This window comes from Aquarana catesbeiana, linkage group LG01 (assembly GCF_042186555.1).
Source record: "Aquarana catesbeiana isolate 2022-GZ linkage group LG01, ASM4218655v1, whole genome shotgun sequence".
NCBI lineage: Eukaryota > Metazoa > Chordata > Amphibia > Anura > Ranidae > Aquarana > Aquarana catesbeiana.
This window is the reverse complement of record NC_133324.1, coordinates 405,678,648-405,692,240: the sequence shown is the minus strand read 5'-3', so window position 1 is coordinate 405,692,240 and position 13,593 is coordinate 405,678,648. Positions and strand designations below refer to the sequence as shown.

Here is a 13,593-nt window from a genome sequence, read left to right as displayed (position 1 = left end):
CGCGCCGGGGGGCGGGGCCGAGTGATACAGCGAGCGGCTATAGCCGCCGGCTGTATCACGGGAGCGCGCCCGCAAGCACTCACCACCGTGCGAGGGAGCTCGCATGAAGGTGGTAAATGCTTGCGGGGAGGAGCTGAAACAGCCGCCGAGGGACCCCAGAAGACCAGGTTCGGGGCCACTCTGTGCAGAACGAGCTGCACAGTGAAGGTAAGTATAACATGTTTGTTATTTTTAAAAAAAAAAAAAAACAACTTTACAACCCCTTAATTTGTTCCAGAAACATGCTTGTAATCCAAAGCACTTGTATATCAAAGCATTTTTTTTTTACAGGGTATAAAAGAGAAGAGAGGCACCTCTAATGCCCTGTACACACGGTCGGACGTTGATCAGACATTCCGACAACAAAATCCATGGATTTTTTCTGACGGATGTTGGCTCAAACTCGTCTTGCATGCACACAGTCACACAAAGTTGTCGGAAAATCCGATCGTTCTAAACGCGGTGACGTAAAACACGTACGTCGGGACTATAAACGGAGCAGTAGCCAATAGCTTTCGTCTCTTAATTTATTCTGAGCATGCGTGGCACTTTGTGCGTCGGATTTGTGTACACACAATCGGAATTTCCGACTACGGATTTTGTTGTCGGAAAATTTTATAGCAAGCTCTCAAACTTTGTGTGTCGGAAATTCCGATGGAAAATGTGTGATGGAGCCCACACACGGTCGGAATTTCCGACAACAAGGTCCTATCACACATTTTCCGCCGGAAATCCGACCTTGCGTAAAGGGCATAAGTGTAGCAATAAGTTTCTAAATCTTGTACCTTCAATGTCAGTAGACACACAGGCGGACTCCATCTGCAGGTCCGTCTGCTCAGCAGGGAATCCATCCGCTGTTCAGGCAGATGGCAGGTTCATATCCACTCCGCTTATGCAGAACAGATGGACACAGCCCACTTTCCTCTATGGGCAGTTGGATGTAAACGACCTGCCTTGTCTACTTCCAACTACCATCCACTCCAATCCACCAGATGGATGGGGATCTGCTGCTCCACAGAAGGCAATGGATGGTCCAATCCGGTCTGCCTAAAATACTAATAGGCGGACCATAATCGGTTGGACACACTGTGCGACAAGAAAAAACATTTTGTAAACATTATCACTCCGTACACAGATTACTTTGCATTAATTCTGTAAATGCTTCATAGCAACTTAGTTACAGATGTTCATGGCCTTTAACCACTTGCCGACCAACCACAGTTATACAACGGTAGGTTGGCTCTATTGCGAGAATTGCCATACCCGTACGGCGCTTTGTGTAATAGATACAGTTGGCGCACCTACGGCGCCGATGTGCAGGGCCGCGATGTCCGCCGGCCACCCACGATTGCTCCACAGAGGCAGAACGGGGATCTGCTTTGTTTACACGGGCAGATCCCCATTCTGCCAGGAGAGTACAGCGAGATCGTCTGTTCCTAGCGATTAGGAACAGGGCGTCCACCCCCCCAGTTAGAAACACCTCCCTAGGACCCACCTAACCCCTTCCCTGCCAGTGTCATTTATACAGTAATCAGTGCATTTTTATAGCACCAATCGCTGCATAAATGTCACTGGTCCCAAAAAAAGGTGTCAAAAGAGCCCAATCTGTCCACTGCAATGTCGCAGTCCCACTAAAAATGGCTGATCACTGCGATTACAGGTAAAAAAAAAAAATAAAAATGCCATAACTCTATCCCCACGATTTTGTAGATGTTAAAACTTTTGCGCAGACCAATCAATATATGCTTATTGCGATTTTCTTACCAAAAATATGCAGAAGAAAAACATATTGGTCTAAACTAATGAAGAAATTCGTTTTTTTTTTTTTTGTTGTTTTTTTTTTGCGGGGGATTTTTTTTTGTTCAATAAGTTTTTATTGAAAAAAAATATTCAGTTTACAGCAGTATAATATGAACTAAATGGTGCATGAGGGGGGAGAGCCTGCCTCAAACAGAAATCAACAGATATACGTAAGTTACATACATTACTCAGGTTGGGACATAATATCAGCATATGCAGAAGAGAATGTAAAGGCAAACCGGCAAAGCCCAAATCTTATGTGAGATAGAGGCCTGATCTCTAACTTCGTAGGTAAGATCTTTCATATGGGAAATATGATCCATGACTTGAAGCCATTGACGTAAAGTCAGGATGGTGGTTTGTTTCCAGTATCTGGGTATGAGTGATTTTGCTGCATTCAGTAGGTGTGGGGTTATGGACCTTTTATATCAGCCCACTGGTTCGTCTGTACAATTAAACAATAAAACCCATGTATCGTTAATAACCGGTAAACCTTGTATCACTTTAATCCAGGGTAGGATAGTGGACTAATGGGGCAAATGAGTGGGCATTGCCACCAGAGATGAACATGTGTGGCTATCTCGCCACAACCTCTCCAGAGGTCAGGGGTGTCCAGAAAAACTTTATGAAGAGCAGTGCAGGTGTATAGTGCCACCTGGTCAGCAGTTTGTAATTGATCTCTGCAATTTTAGAAGAGATGAAAAAAGTATGAGCTAGTTGAAGAACATCGGAGCGTTGGTTAACCGATAAGGGGTGTTGTAGATCTTTTTCCCAATAAATTAGAGAGGCCACAATGACTTGAGTTTCAGCAACAGTAGAGCTTGGTAAAATAAAGAGATAAGTTTCTGCGGAGGTTGCTCTCAGGCAAATATACTTTTCACTGGGGTTAGTTCTGCAAATGTGCGCAGGGGTTTCGGTAACTGTTTGACAAACATAGAAAGTTGTTGATATCTCCACTGGCGCATAGTAGAAACTGTGGCAGCTTGTAATAGAGAGGTCATTGGAAGAAGTCCATTGGAGGAGATGACATGATGGAGAAGAGAAGGTGTTTGGGAGAGCAATGTGCAGAACTGAGGATCTATTTTCCCCAGAGGGAAAAATGAATGTCCATGAGAGGAGCGTTGTAGAGCCATTTATGCGATTTACAAAGTGAATCCCAAATTGGAATTGTAGACCTGGTTAGAGGTGAGGTACCTGCGGACAGGGTGCGATAGTTCTTTGGAATCCATAGCTGGGGGAACAATTCTGCCTCGCTGAGGTCATGCTCTAGTTGCACCCACAGCTTGGATCCTCTGTGGTGTTTCCAATCTGATATCCTGTTCAAAAGGATTGAAACACGATTGAAGAAATAGCTCTTAAAACCAGGGAGGGCTAACACCCCTTATGATTTCAGTTTGAAAAGTTGGAGTCTTGAGATGGGGGGCCGTTTATGGTACCATATGTATTTGCATACCAAAGACAGCAACACAGTAAAGAAACCCAGAGGGATTTTATACGGGGTCATTTGAAATAAGAACAGCAATCTGGGTAAGATATTCATTTTTACTACGCCGATTCTTCCCAACCATGAGTGAGCTAACTGATTCCATTGATGGAGATCTGTTCGTATCGAGTTCAGTAGGGGGGTGTAGTTTACACAAAACAGTGACGCTGGATTAGGTTTGAGGTAGAGTCCAAGGTATTTTAGTGAGTGGGGCTGCCAGGTGAAGAGGAAGGAGGGTTTTAGGAGAGAGGCCATTTATTGTGGTACAGAAATATTTAACATTTCAGACTTGGATAAATTAATTTTAAAGTTGGAGATGGATCCAAAGGTCTTAAATGCGAACATGAGATTAGGTAGGGTAACACTGGGCTGTTGAACATAAAATATATTATCGACATAAGCCGCATATTTGTGTTCATAGGCCCCTACCCCGATTCCACGCAGGTTTGTATTATGACATATTGTCGAAAGGAAGGGCTCTAAGGAAAGGACAAACAAAATTGGGGAAAGTGGGAATCCCTGTCTGGTACCATTATACAACATGAAGGTATCACTTAAAGTGCCGTTTATGCAAAGTTGAGCTGTAGGAGCATTGTAAAGTGCAGAAATCCTGTCTAGCATTGTGGAGCCTACGCCTAGGAAAGATAAGGTTAGCATCAGATATTCCCAGTCCACCCTATCAAATGCTTTTTTAGCATTTGTAGATAGGAGAAGGGTGGGCTGGGAAAATCTACGCACGTGTGAAATCAGGGAGAGGGTACGCAAGGAGTTGTCACAAGCTTCTGTACCAGGGATAAAACCTGTTTGGTCACTTGAGACCTATTGCGGTATCAGGGGAAGGAACCTAGTTGCAAGTACTTTAGTATACAACTTTACGTCTATGTTCAACAGAGAAACCGGGCCTATAGCTCCCACATAGACTGGGATCTTTCCCAGGCTTGGGGAGAATTGTAATATGTGCATGCAATATTTCTGTTCTTAAAGCTCCACCTTCATAGATAGAGTTGGCGTGAGCCGATAGGCGTGGCAGTAGCATGTCTTGAAAATCTTGGTAATAAGCTATAGTTAGGCCATCTGGCCCTGATGCTTTGCCATTGGCCATGGACTTAAGCGTTGTGCGCAACTCAGAGGTGGTGATCTCACATTCCAGAGCTTTAAGAGAAGTAAGAGGTACTTTAAGTAAATGTGCTTGCGTAAGATACCCCTGAATCATAGCTCCCCTTACAGACCTATCTTCAGTTGTTTTATGAAATGACGCTAATTTTTTCTGTTGGAGTAGTGAATGTAACCAATAACAACTAGGTTTGTTACCCCATTCACAAATACGTTGGGAAATTAAACGAAAATGTTTTTTCTGCTCCGAATGAAAAGGGGCCTTCAATTCTTGTCTCTTTAAAGTCAGGGAATGAAATAGTATTGGGAATTGTTGGGTGTTATGATTCTTCTCTAAAGTAGTAATTTCTTGGAGTAACACAGACTGGAGATGAGCCCGTTCCCTCTTTCTCCTTGTGCCCAATTCAATAAGCTTCCCTCAGATATGAGCCTTATGGGCCTCCCAAAGCACACCAGGTGAAATCTCCGGATCCACATTCTCTTTGATCGTCTCCAATCTGCTTTTCTATCCACTTCATCAGAAATAAGGGATTTGTTTTGTTTCCAATTAGTGGCTTTAAGAGGGAGAGAGGGGACTTTTAAACAGAGACATATCAGAGCATGGTCTGAAATAGTCGAGGTTTCAATGTTAAAATGATGAGTAAGGCCTAGGTGGTGGTGATCAATATATGTCATCGATCCTCGAATAGGAACAATGAAGGCGAGAATAATGTGAGTAATCCCTTTCCCTCGGGTGCATCACCTGTCACGTATCCATGAGCTGTGCGTCATGGAGTCATTTACAGATGAAAGCTAGATGTTTATAAGAGAGACCGGACGTGCCCTGGGATGTGTCAATTTTAGGTTCAAGAAGGGTATTGAAATCCCTTGCAAGAATAACACACCCTTGTGCAAAATCTTTCAGTTTAGAAATAGTGGATGATATGAACCCTGCCTGGTCATGGTTGGGAACGTATATATTTGCCAGCGTACACAGTAAATTATCCAGACTGCCCTCCAGGAATATATATCTACCACAGTCATCTACCAATGCATTTTCATATGAGAAAGAGGTTCCTCTACGGAATCCAATGGCAACAGCTTTTGCTTTAGTCACATCCGAAAGACTGTAGTACCATATTGGGTAACTTAGTGAAAAAAGCTTAACGGAAGTAGCGTGGTCAGGTGAGTTTCCTGTAAAAACACCATGTCTCCCTGGAGACAGTTAAGTTCTGTAAATAAACTGTCTTTTTCCGGGAGCATGTAAACCACTAACATTGAAGGTAATCAGATTAAGCGTAGCCATTGGATTCACAAAAGAATCTCCCATGGCATCCACTGGTGAGGCAGGGGGAGAACAGAGGGAAAAGGTGCAGAAAAAGGAGGGACAGGGGGAGAAAGGGAAGAAAGAAGGAAAGTATAATTGGAGAATTGTACATATTGTGCACAAACGACCTGAGAATGCACACAAAGTCTTGCAGTGCAGATACAGGGAACCAGCATGGCTCTGTATACCAACGCGCGACACCCAATGAAGGGAAGCACCACGGTGAGCCGGAGCCAAGTGGTGTTCTGTAATGGGGGGGGTTGTAGCTCCGGAGAGTAGATAGTGCATCCATAAAACAGATCACCATCAAATTGCTCCATACATGGTACAAGACATACAAAAATGACATCAAATAAAAATGTAAATATTACCATACCAACTTGATAAGAATCCATTGCCTAAAGACAGGAAAGAAATAAACTGACTTGTGGGCCCGATGTTTAGAATGGCGCATCTAGGGTAGTGATGGCAAACCTTGGCACCCCAGATGTTTTGGAACTACATTTCCCATGATGCTCATGCACTCTGCAGTATAATTGAGCATCATGGGAAATGTAGTTCCAAAACATCTGGGGTGCCAAGGTTTGCCATCACTGATCTAGGGTAACACCAAGGGGAAGAACAGGGACAAACATATATGAAGTTATGAATCCAATCAGTAGATTTAAGTAGTCACACAGGCAACCCCCAAGCAGACAACGAAATGGAAGGAGGTAAGAAACCATAATGACAAAGTGCAGGCCTAGCAATTACCTAAGTGGCAGAAAGAAAGTCACTCCAGTTGTGGAGTGGAGCCTAGCGTGGTCGAACGTCGCTTTCGAGAAACCTGTGATTGCACTTCGGGTGAGGCAGACAGAATTGGAATATTGTCCTGCCACCCCCGGAGCTCTGGCGGACTGATATTGAGATCCAGGCAGAATTTCTCCAGATCCTCTGGAAAACGGAGGGTAGCAACTTTGCCATCTCTATTAGCTATGAAGCAAGCTGGGAATCCCCATCTGTAGTTGATGGCGTTAATGCGCAGCTTGTTGGTAATGAGTTTTAATGCCCGGCGTCGTTCCAGAGTTTCTTTGGCAAGGTAAAAAGATAATGTAACCCCTTCAAACTCCAGCGTGGCTGCCTCCCTGGCCTTCCTCATAATTAGCTCTTTCTCCTCAAAATAATGAACCCTGTACATGACATCTCGTGGGGTCTCGGAGGACAGGTTGCGAGGGTGAAGAGCACGGAGCACACGGTCCAGCTTCAGTGGGTGATCTGCTTACCAAGAAGGCTGTTAAAAATCCCATGGATTGAGGCAGAGAGGTCATCATCTCTGGTTGCTTCTGGAAGACCCCAGATTTTAATGTTGTTCCTCCGGTTGCGGTTTTCTTGATCCGCTATCCTATAGAGGGCATTCTGTGGGCAATGGTTAGACTGCTGGTGCTGGCCTGAAGGTCTCGAATGGCCGCCGCGTAGCGATCTAGACGTTGTTCCGACCCTTCAACCTGGATTAGCACTTGTGAATGATCTAACTGAACAGCCGACTCTTCTTTCTTAATTGTCCTTTCTAGGCTATGTAGCATAGAGGCCAGCTCAGATTTAGCAGGGAGACCGCTGACCAAGGCTGCCACTTCAGAGCAGTTAGGAGATGTCCCTTCCCTGTCAGAGCCGATGGATAAAGCTGGAGAACGGTGTCTGGGCACAGGCCTGTGTCGAGAGGTGTAGCAAGCGATGAGAGCGGTCTAGTCCATTTGCCTCAAGGGGGTCCTCCGGTTCCATAGCCAGGAATAATTGAAAAGAGCCGAAAGCAGCATTTTTTGTAGGTAAAGACTTTCCCTTACGTTTACCCATGACAAATTGTGTCTGTATGGTGCAATATATGACGTTAATGGAGCAGGAAAAAGTACCGCCAACGGAGCTCATTAAAATCACATCTTCACAGGTCCATGTTGAAACCACGCCCCCCTGGATATTTATAATAGGAAAAAAAAGTTAAAAATATTGTATTTTTTTCAAAAAGGAGGTTCTTTTTTTGTTTATAGTGCAAAAAATAAAACGCAGAGGCGATCAAATACCACCAAAAGAAAGCTCTATTTGTGGGGGGAAAAAAGGCATCAATTTTGTTTGGGTACAGCGTTGCATGACTGGGGGTAAATCCTTCTGGAGCTGAAGTAGTTAAAAAGCAACACTACAGTACAATACAAATTTAAACAGTTACTATATTATTGCACATATTTGCAGGGAGTAGCAAATCTGAGCTTGTACAGGAAGCAGAAGCACAAAAACACTGCTTTGTGATGCAACAATCTTGAAGCACAGCCCAAAAAAATGTATAAGTGTATAAATGTATAAATGCATAGTATGGACTCCTTCATCCATCACAGACAAGTAACAAGGGCTGATCATGACAAAGATACCTAAATCAAGAAAATACCAGCTGTCAAACCTGTTTATGCTCTATAATAATTAGTCAATAAATCTTACAGGTGATGAAACTAATTAGGCCACGTTTATTAACAATGATGCTTACTGATAACAAAATGCTAAGACACACAAAATCAAGTGAGAACAGGAAAAAAAAAATGCAAAAAGTGTTCTTTCAGTAAGTACATGGGTAATGTATGGAAAATGTAAAGGCTGCACTCTTACCTGAGCAAACAAATAAGACATGACAAAGTCGTCTAAAATTGGGCTCTCAGACCCCCTTGCAACCCCATAGCGAAATGCTCTGCTGCTTCCATTGCTGTACCACTGCGGGAAATAAAACCTGCAAAATCAAAAGGTTTGGATAAACTCATTAAGTTGTTTTTTTTTTACCCCCTTACCATAAGAAAACACAAACAAATCTGTAAAATGATAGCTTTGAGAAAGCATCTTTTCTCTGGTCTCAGCAGTGAGTTTACTAAACTGTATGATCTGCAGTAGAAAATCATAGATATAGCTAGACCACAGGATTGTGAGAGATTCTAACCATTCACTTACCACAACATTACTCTGAATTAATTAGTGAAAATTGTTAAACATGTGTGGGAAAGATTTATACGAAAGAAAAGAAAAAAAAAAAGAAAAAAAGAAAAAACAAAGGGGGGGGGGGGGGGGAGAAATAGGCTTGATGGACCACTTGGTCCTTTTTCTCCAATCACTCTTCTATGTAGCTTCTAAATGTAAATATGTAATATGTAAATATGAGAAAGCGCCATGTTAAAGAATATGTCAACCCAACATTTCATATTCTTGATATGTGCCTGCTGTACCATGTACTTGTATGATAAAGTATCATGTTCTCTTTGTATTGTTTCCTTTGTGTGAAATCCCTGATGTTCCTGCCAATCCCTCAGCTTTCTAATTAAAAACGGACCACACCAAGCAGGAGAGCACACTGTGGTCAGTTTTTCATCTGTGCTGAGAACTCAGCCTGCTTTCCTCAAATAATTACACATGCACAGCCATTCACTGAGAAGGTCAATGTCCTACTGCTTCCCTTCCCCCAGCTCTCCGAGCTCCGTATGCACCTGAGAACGGAGGGTATGTGAACACTTAAAGCGTTTGTTAACCCCCAAAACAACGGATCATGCTCCTTTAAAGCATTTTATACAGCACAGTGCTTGGGCTATGTCATTTGGCCCCCTGTAACACCTGTAATAACTGTCTGATCCTGCCGGTTTCTGCCCCCCCTTTGTAAACTGACCACGGTGTATCATGTTTGCTGAGCCCTGACACCATGGTCAGTTTATGTACCTCTGTCATCTGCAGCCCTCCTGTCGTCCTCTGTGCTCTCTTCCCCCCCCCTCCTCCCAGATCCTGTGACAGTGCCTGCCCCCGCAACTCCTGCTGCTCTCATAACACTTAAAATCTTACACAATCCTTAGCCTTTCATAGCGACAGCTGCTCCTGTCTGTGTGTTTTTATAAAAAAAAGCCTCCTTTACTGAATTTCAGAGCTGGCTCCCCGTGATCACATGACCCACCGGCTCTCTCCTCTCCTCCTCACGTCCTGGCTGATGTCAGCGGAGGGGATCTCGGCCCCTCCCGCTGCATCTTTTAGCCGGGCAGAGGAGAGAGCCAGCTGGTCACGTGATCACAGGAAACAGCTGCGAAATACGGTAAATAAGGCAATTTTTTTATAAAACATAGACAGGAGCAGCTGTCATTAGGGAAGAAGGATGATTGTGTAAACTTGGCAAAGTGGGTTAACAACCACTTTAAATAAATCTACTTCAAGACTAATGGTTCACCGGGGTTATGGCTGAAGCCATCAGCCATAATCCCAGTAATTATTTTTTTTTAGCCGGCTTTCTCATTAAAGTGGTCAGAGTGGCTCATGAGCAGTTGAAACACTTTCAGTAGCGGTAGGAGGGGATGTCCCCCTCTCCCGCAGTTCGCCAGTGTTTTTCGTGCGCCCAAGAAACAATTCGATGGTGCAGCCGACTGGTCACCAAGGACAATAAAAGACTATATTGTCTTTGATCACCTCTATGGTCTTGGAGGACCAGAGTGGCGTCATGAAGCCCTTTCTGGCCAAGGGTGGAGGTAAGCATCTTTTGCTTTTAAAAGGTAAAGGAGAGATCTGGGGTCTTTTTGAAAATAGTACTTCTTAAAATAGTTATAAACTGGCTGTCATACAACGTCCTTGACTTTGTGCGGGGATATCTGAATGATGGGTGCAGCTACAGGCATCCTTCAGATATCAGCTTTTGCAGCCGGCGATTCCCTACACCATAAGAATGATCATAGTGGCTGTTCCACTGCTTGATCATTCTTACGGGAGGTGAGAGGGGATGTCCCCCCCCCTCCCGCCGCCCTCCGGTGCTTCTACCGACTCACCGCTACGATCGAAGCCAGGATCTTTTTTTTTTTATTTTTTATTTCAGGCTTCCCAGCCTAGAGGTGAGATGTGGGGTCTTATTGACCCCATATCTCACTGTAAAGAGGACCTGTCATGCCATATTCCTATTACAAGGGATGTTTACATTCCTTGTAATAGGAATAAAAGTGGTCAAAAAAATTTTTTGGGGGAAAAAAGCATCAAACTAAAATAAAGTAAAATGAACAATAAAAAAAAAATAAAAATTTTTAAAGCGCCCCTGTCCCCGTGTGCTCGCATGCAGAAGCGAACGCATATGTAAGGCCCGCCCACATATGAAAACGGTGTTTAAACCACGCATGTGAGGTATCGCTGCGATCGGTAGAGTGAGAGCAATAATTTTGGCCCTAGACCTCCTCTGTAACTCAAAACATGTAACCAATTAAAAATTTTAAAGCGTCGCCTATGGGGATTTTTGAGTAGCGAAGTTTGGCACTATTCCACAAGTGCGTACAATTTTGAAAGGTGACATGTTGGGTATCTATTTACTCAGAGTAACATCTTTCATATTTTACAAAAAAAATGTATTTGTAAATATACTGTGTTTTTTTTTTTAATTCATCAAGTATAATATAGCCTTTGAAAAACCGCTGTGCAAATACCGTGTGACATACAAAATCACCGTTTTATTCCTTAGGGTGTCTGCTAATATATATATTTTTGGGGGGTTATAAGTAATTTTCTAGCAAAAAATGGGATTTTTTTGTCATACATACCTGGAAAAACCTTTTCTTGGAGTACATCACAGGACACAGAGCAATCATAATAAGGACTATATGGGTTACGGGTATGGGTATACGACACATACTGGTGGATGGACACTGGTAGATAGTCAAACAGGGAGTCCTCCTCTATATACTGTACACAGGAAGGGCCTCAGTTTTGTAGCAAAGCAATGAATATCCCCAAAAAGATGGGACAGACCGCTGTGTCCCGTGATGTACTCCAAGAAAAGGATTTTACAGGTAAGTATGATGAAAAAAATACTATTTTCTTTATCATACACCACAGGACACAGAGCAACGATAATAATGACTATATGGGATGTTCTAAAGCAATGCACTTGAGGGGAGGAATACACAATGACAGAAACTGCCACCTGAGAAGGACTTCTTCTGCCGCCCAAAATATACTGTGGCCAAAGCAGTATCCTCCGTGGTTTTGATATCCATCTGGTAAAAATTTGTGAATATATGAACAAAAGACCATGTAATGGCCTTAAAAGCCTGAGCCACTGACACCTGATGGCGGTTGGCCCAAGATGCCCCCACACACCTGGTAGCGAGCGCTTTTACCAAAATAGGGGTGGTAGACCTTGCCTTTTCAAGCCATAGGCTTGAATAATTAACTGGCAAATCCAATGAAAATAGTTAACTTGGTTCCCTACTGCCCATTGTGTGCTCTACTGGCAGCACAAACCAGGATTCCTGACCTGTACTGACAAATCAAGTAATTCTGACCACCAGAACTACCTCCGGAGTATGCCGTGATCTAACTCCTTCCAGCTAAGGATCAGAAAAGAAGGCAAGACATTGTCTTGATTCAAGTGAAAACTAGACACCATTCTAGGCAAAAAATGGATGAGGACGCAACATCACCTTATGATGCGAGACCAATAATGACTCCTTGCATGAAAGAGCCACCATCTCTGACACTCCACTTAGTGAAGCGATAGCCAAAAAAGAAGCTACTTTTCGAGATAACGGATCAACAGAATCACTCAATTGGTTCAAAAAGTGGCCACTGCAAGGACAAAGAAAAAAGAAAATCTCCCACTCACATATTTCTGCCGGTGCCACTTGCTGGCTTCACCCCAGTCCTGTAATTGAAGTTCCCTGAAGCTGGCTTCCAGGGGCTCAACAGTTCTGAGATACAGGACTCAAGACCATTAGGTCCCGCTGGACTGGGAGTGTCCAAGGAGCGACCCCCCCGCAAGACTCGCTATGTCAGTGTACCAAGCCCTGCTGGGCTAATTCGGGTAACATTATCATCAGTGTTACCCCCTTCTGGATTCTTTGCAAAAGATGTGGCAGAAGTCGAAACTGAGGGAAAGCGTCAAATAAGGGAGAACTGGTCCCTAAGGAGTTACCAGTGCATCTACCCCTATTACCAGTGAGACCCTCTTCCCGGACACAACCCCTCCCAACTTGTTGTAGAACTTGGAATCTAGTAGATTCACCTGCAGAGTTCCCCCTTCCACTATTCTATACCTGAAATATGCAGTGACGATAGAGACAGCACTTGTGCTGTCCCAGACAGAACGTGGTTCACCTCTCTGAGCCGCATGACTCCTGGTGCCGCCCTGGTGGTTGAAATATATGCCACTGCAGAGGCTTTTCCGGATAGAACCTACAACTGCTTTATAGCATAATCTAGAGCAAGGCGTACTGGCCAAAAGCTCCAAGATATTTATGGGCAGTATTCTCTCCTGGGGAGACCAAGTCCACAGAACTATAGCCACCCTCAAACCAAATGGAGAAACTGGCATCAGTGGTTATTATCTTCCAATACCTGAAAGCAAGAATTCAACCTTTCTAGATTCTGAACTATCAACCAATCTTTAGCTGTGCAACACCCCGGGAACAGAGCAATCCGGCAATCCAATGCCTGGATCTTTAAGTTCCAGACAGAGAGAATGATCCTCTCCATGACCTGGAGTAGGACTGTACATAAGCAATCTGGTTCGACCTAGATACAGCTTCCTACTGCAAAATGTGGACCAACTGCTTCCTGAGCAAAGGTTATTTAGGTATACTGAGATTGACACCCCGTGCGTCTTTAGCAAGTCCAGCACCGGAGCTAGGAGCTTTGTGAAAATCAAAAGCTGTAGCCAGCCCGAAGGATGGTCACAAAAAAGAAAACAGACGACTTTCCACTGCAATTACAGAAATCTTTGACGAGGCTGGAAACAACTCGGCACATGAAGCTGTGTGTTTCCTGATGATTATGGGCCCCCGCAATCTACCTCTTGCAGAGAGGTCATCACTGAACAGACCGAGCCTGAAACAGA

At 43.8% G+C, this 13,593-nt stretch overlaps 1 protein-coding gene across 4 annotated transcripts in view; it reads right to left on the bottom strand.

Moving 5' to 3' along the window:
• Positions 1–13,593, bottom strand: part of JAK2 (Janus kinase 2) — a 338,377-nt gene that overhangs the window by 160,652 nt on the left and 164,132 nt on the right. For all 4 annotated transcript variants that reach the window (XM_073635018.1, XM_073635011.1, XM_073635003.1 and 1 more), the window contains one exon: positions 8,370–8,487. In XM_073635018.1, the coding sequence (XP_073491119.1) occupies positions 8,370–8,487 (118 nt within the window). The remainder of the gene's footprint in view (positions 1–8,369; positions 8,488–13,593) is intronic.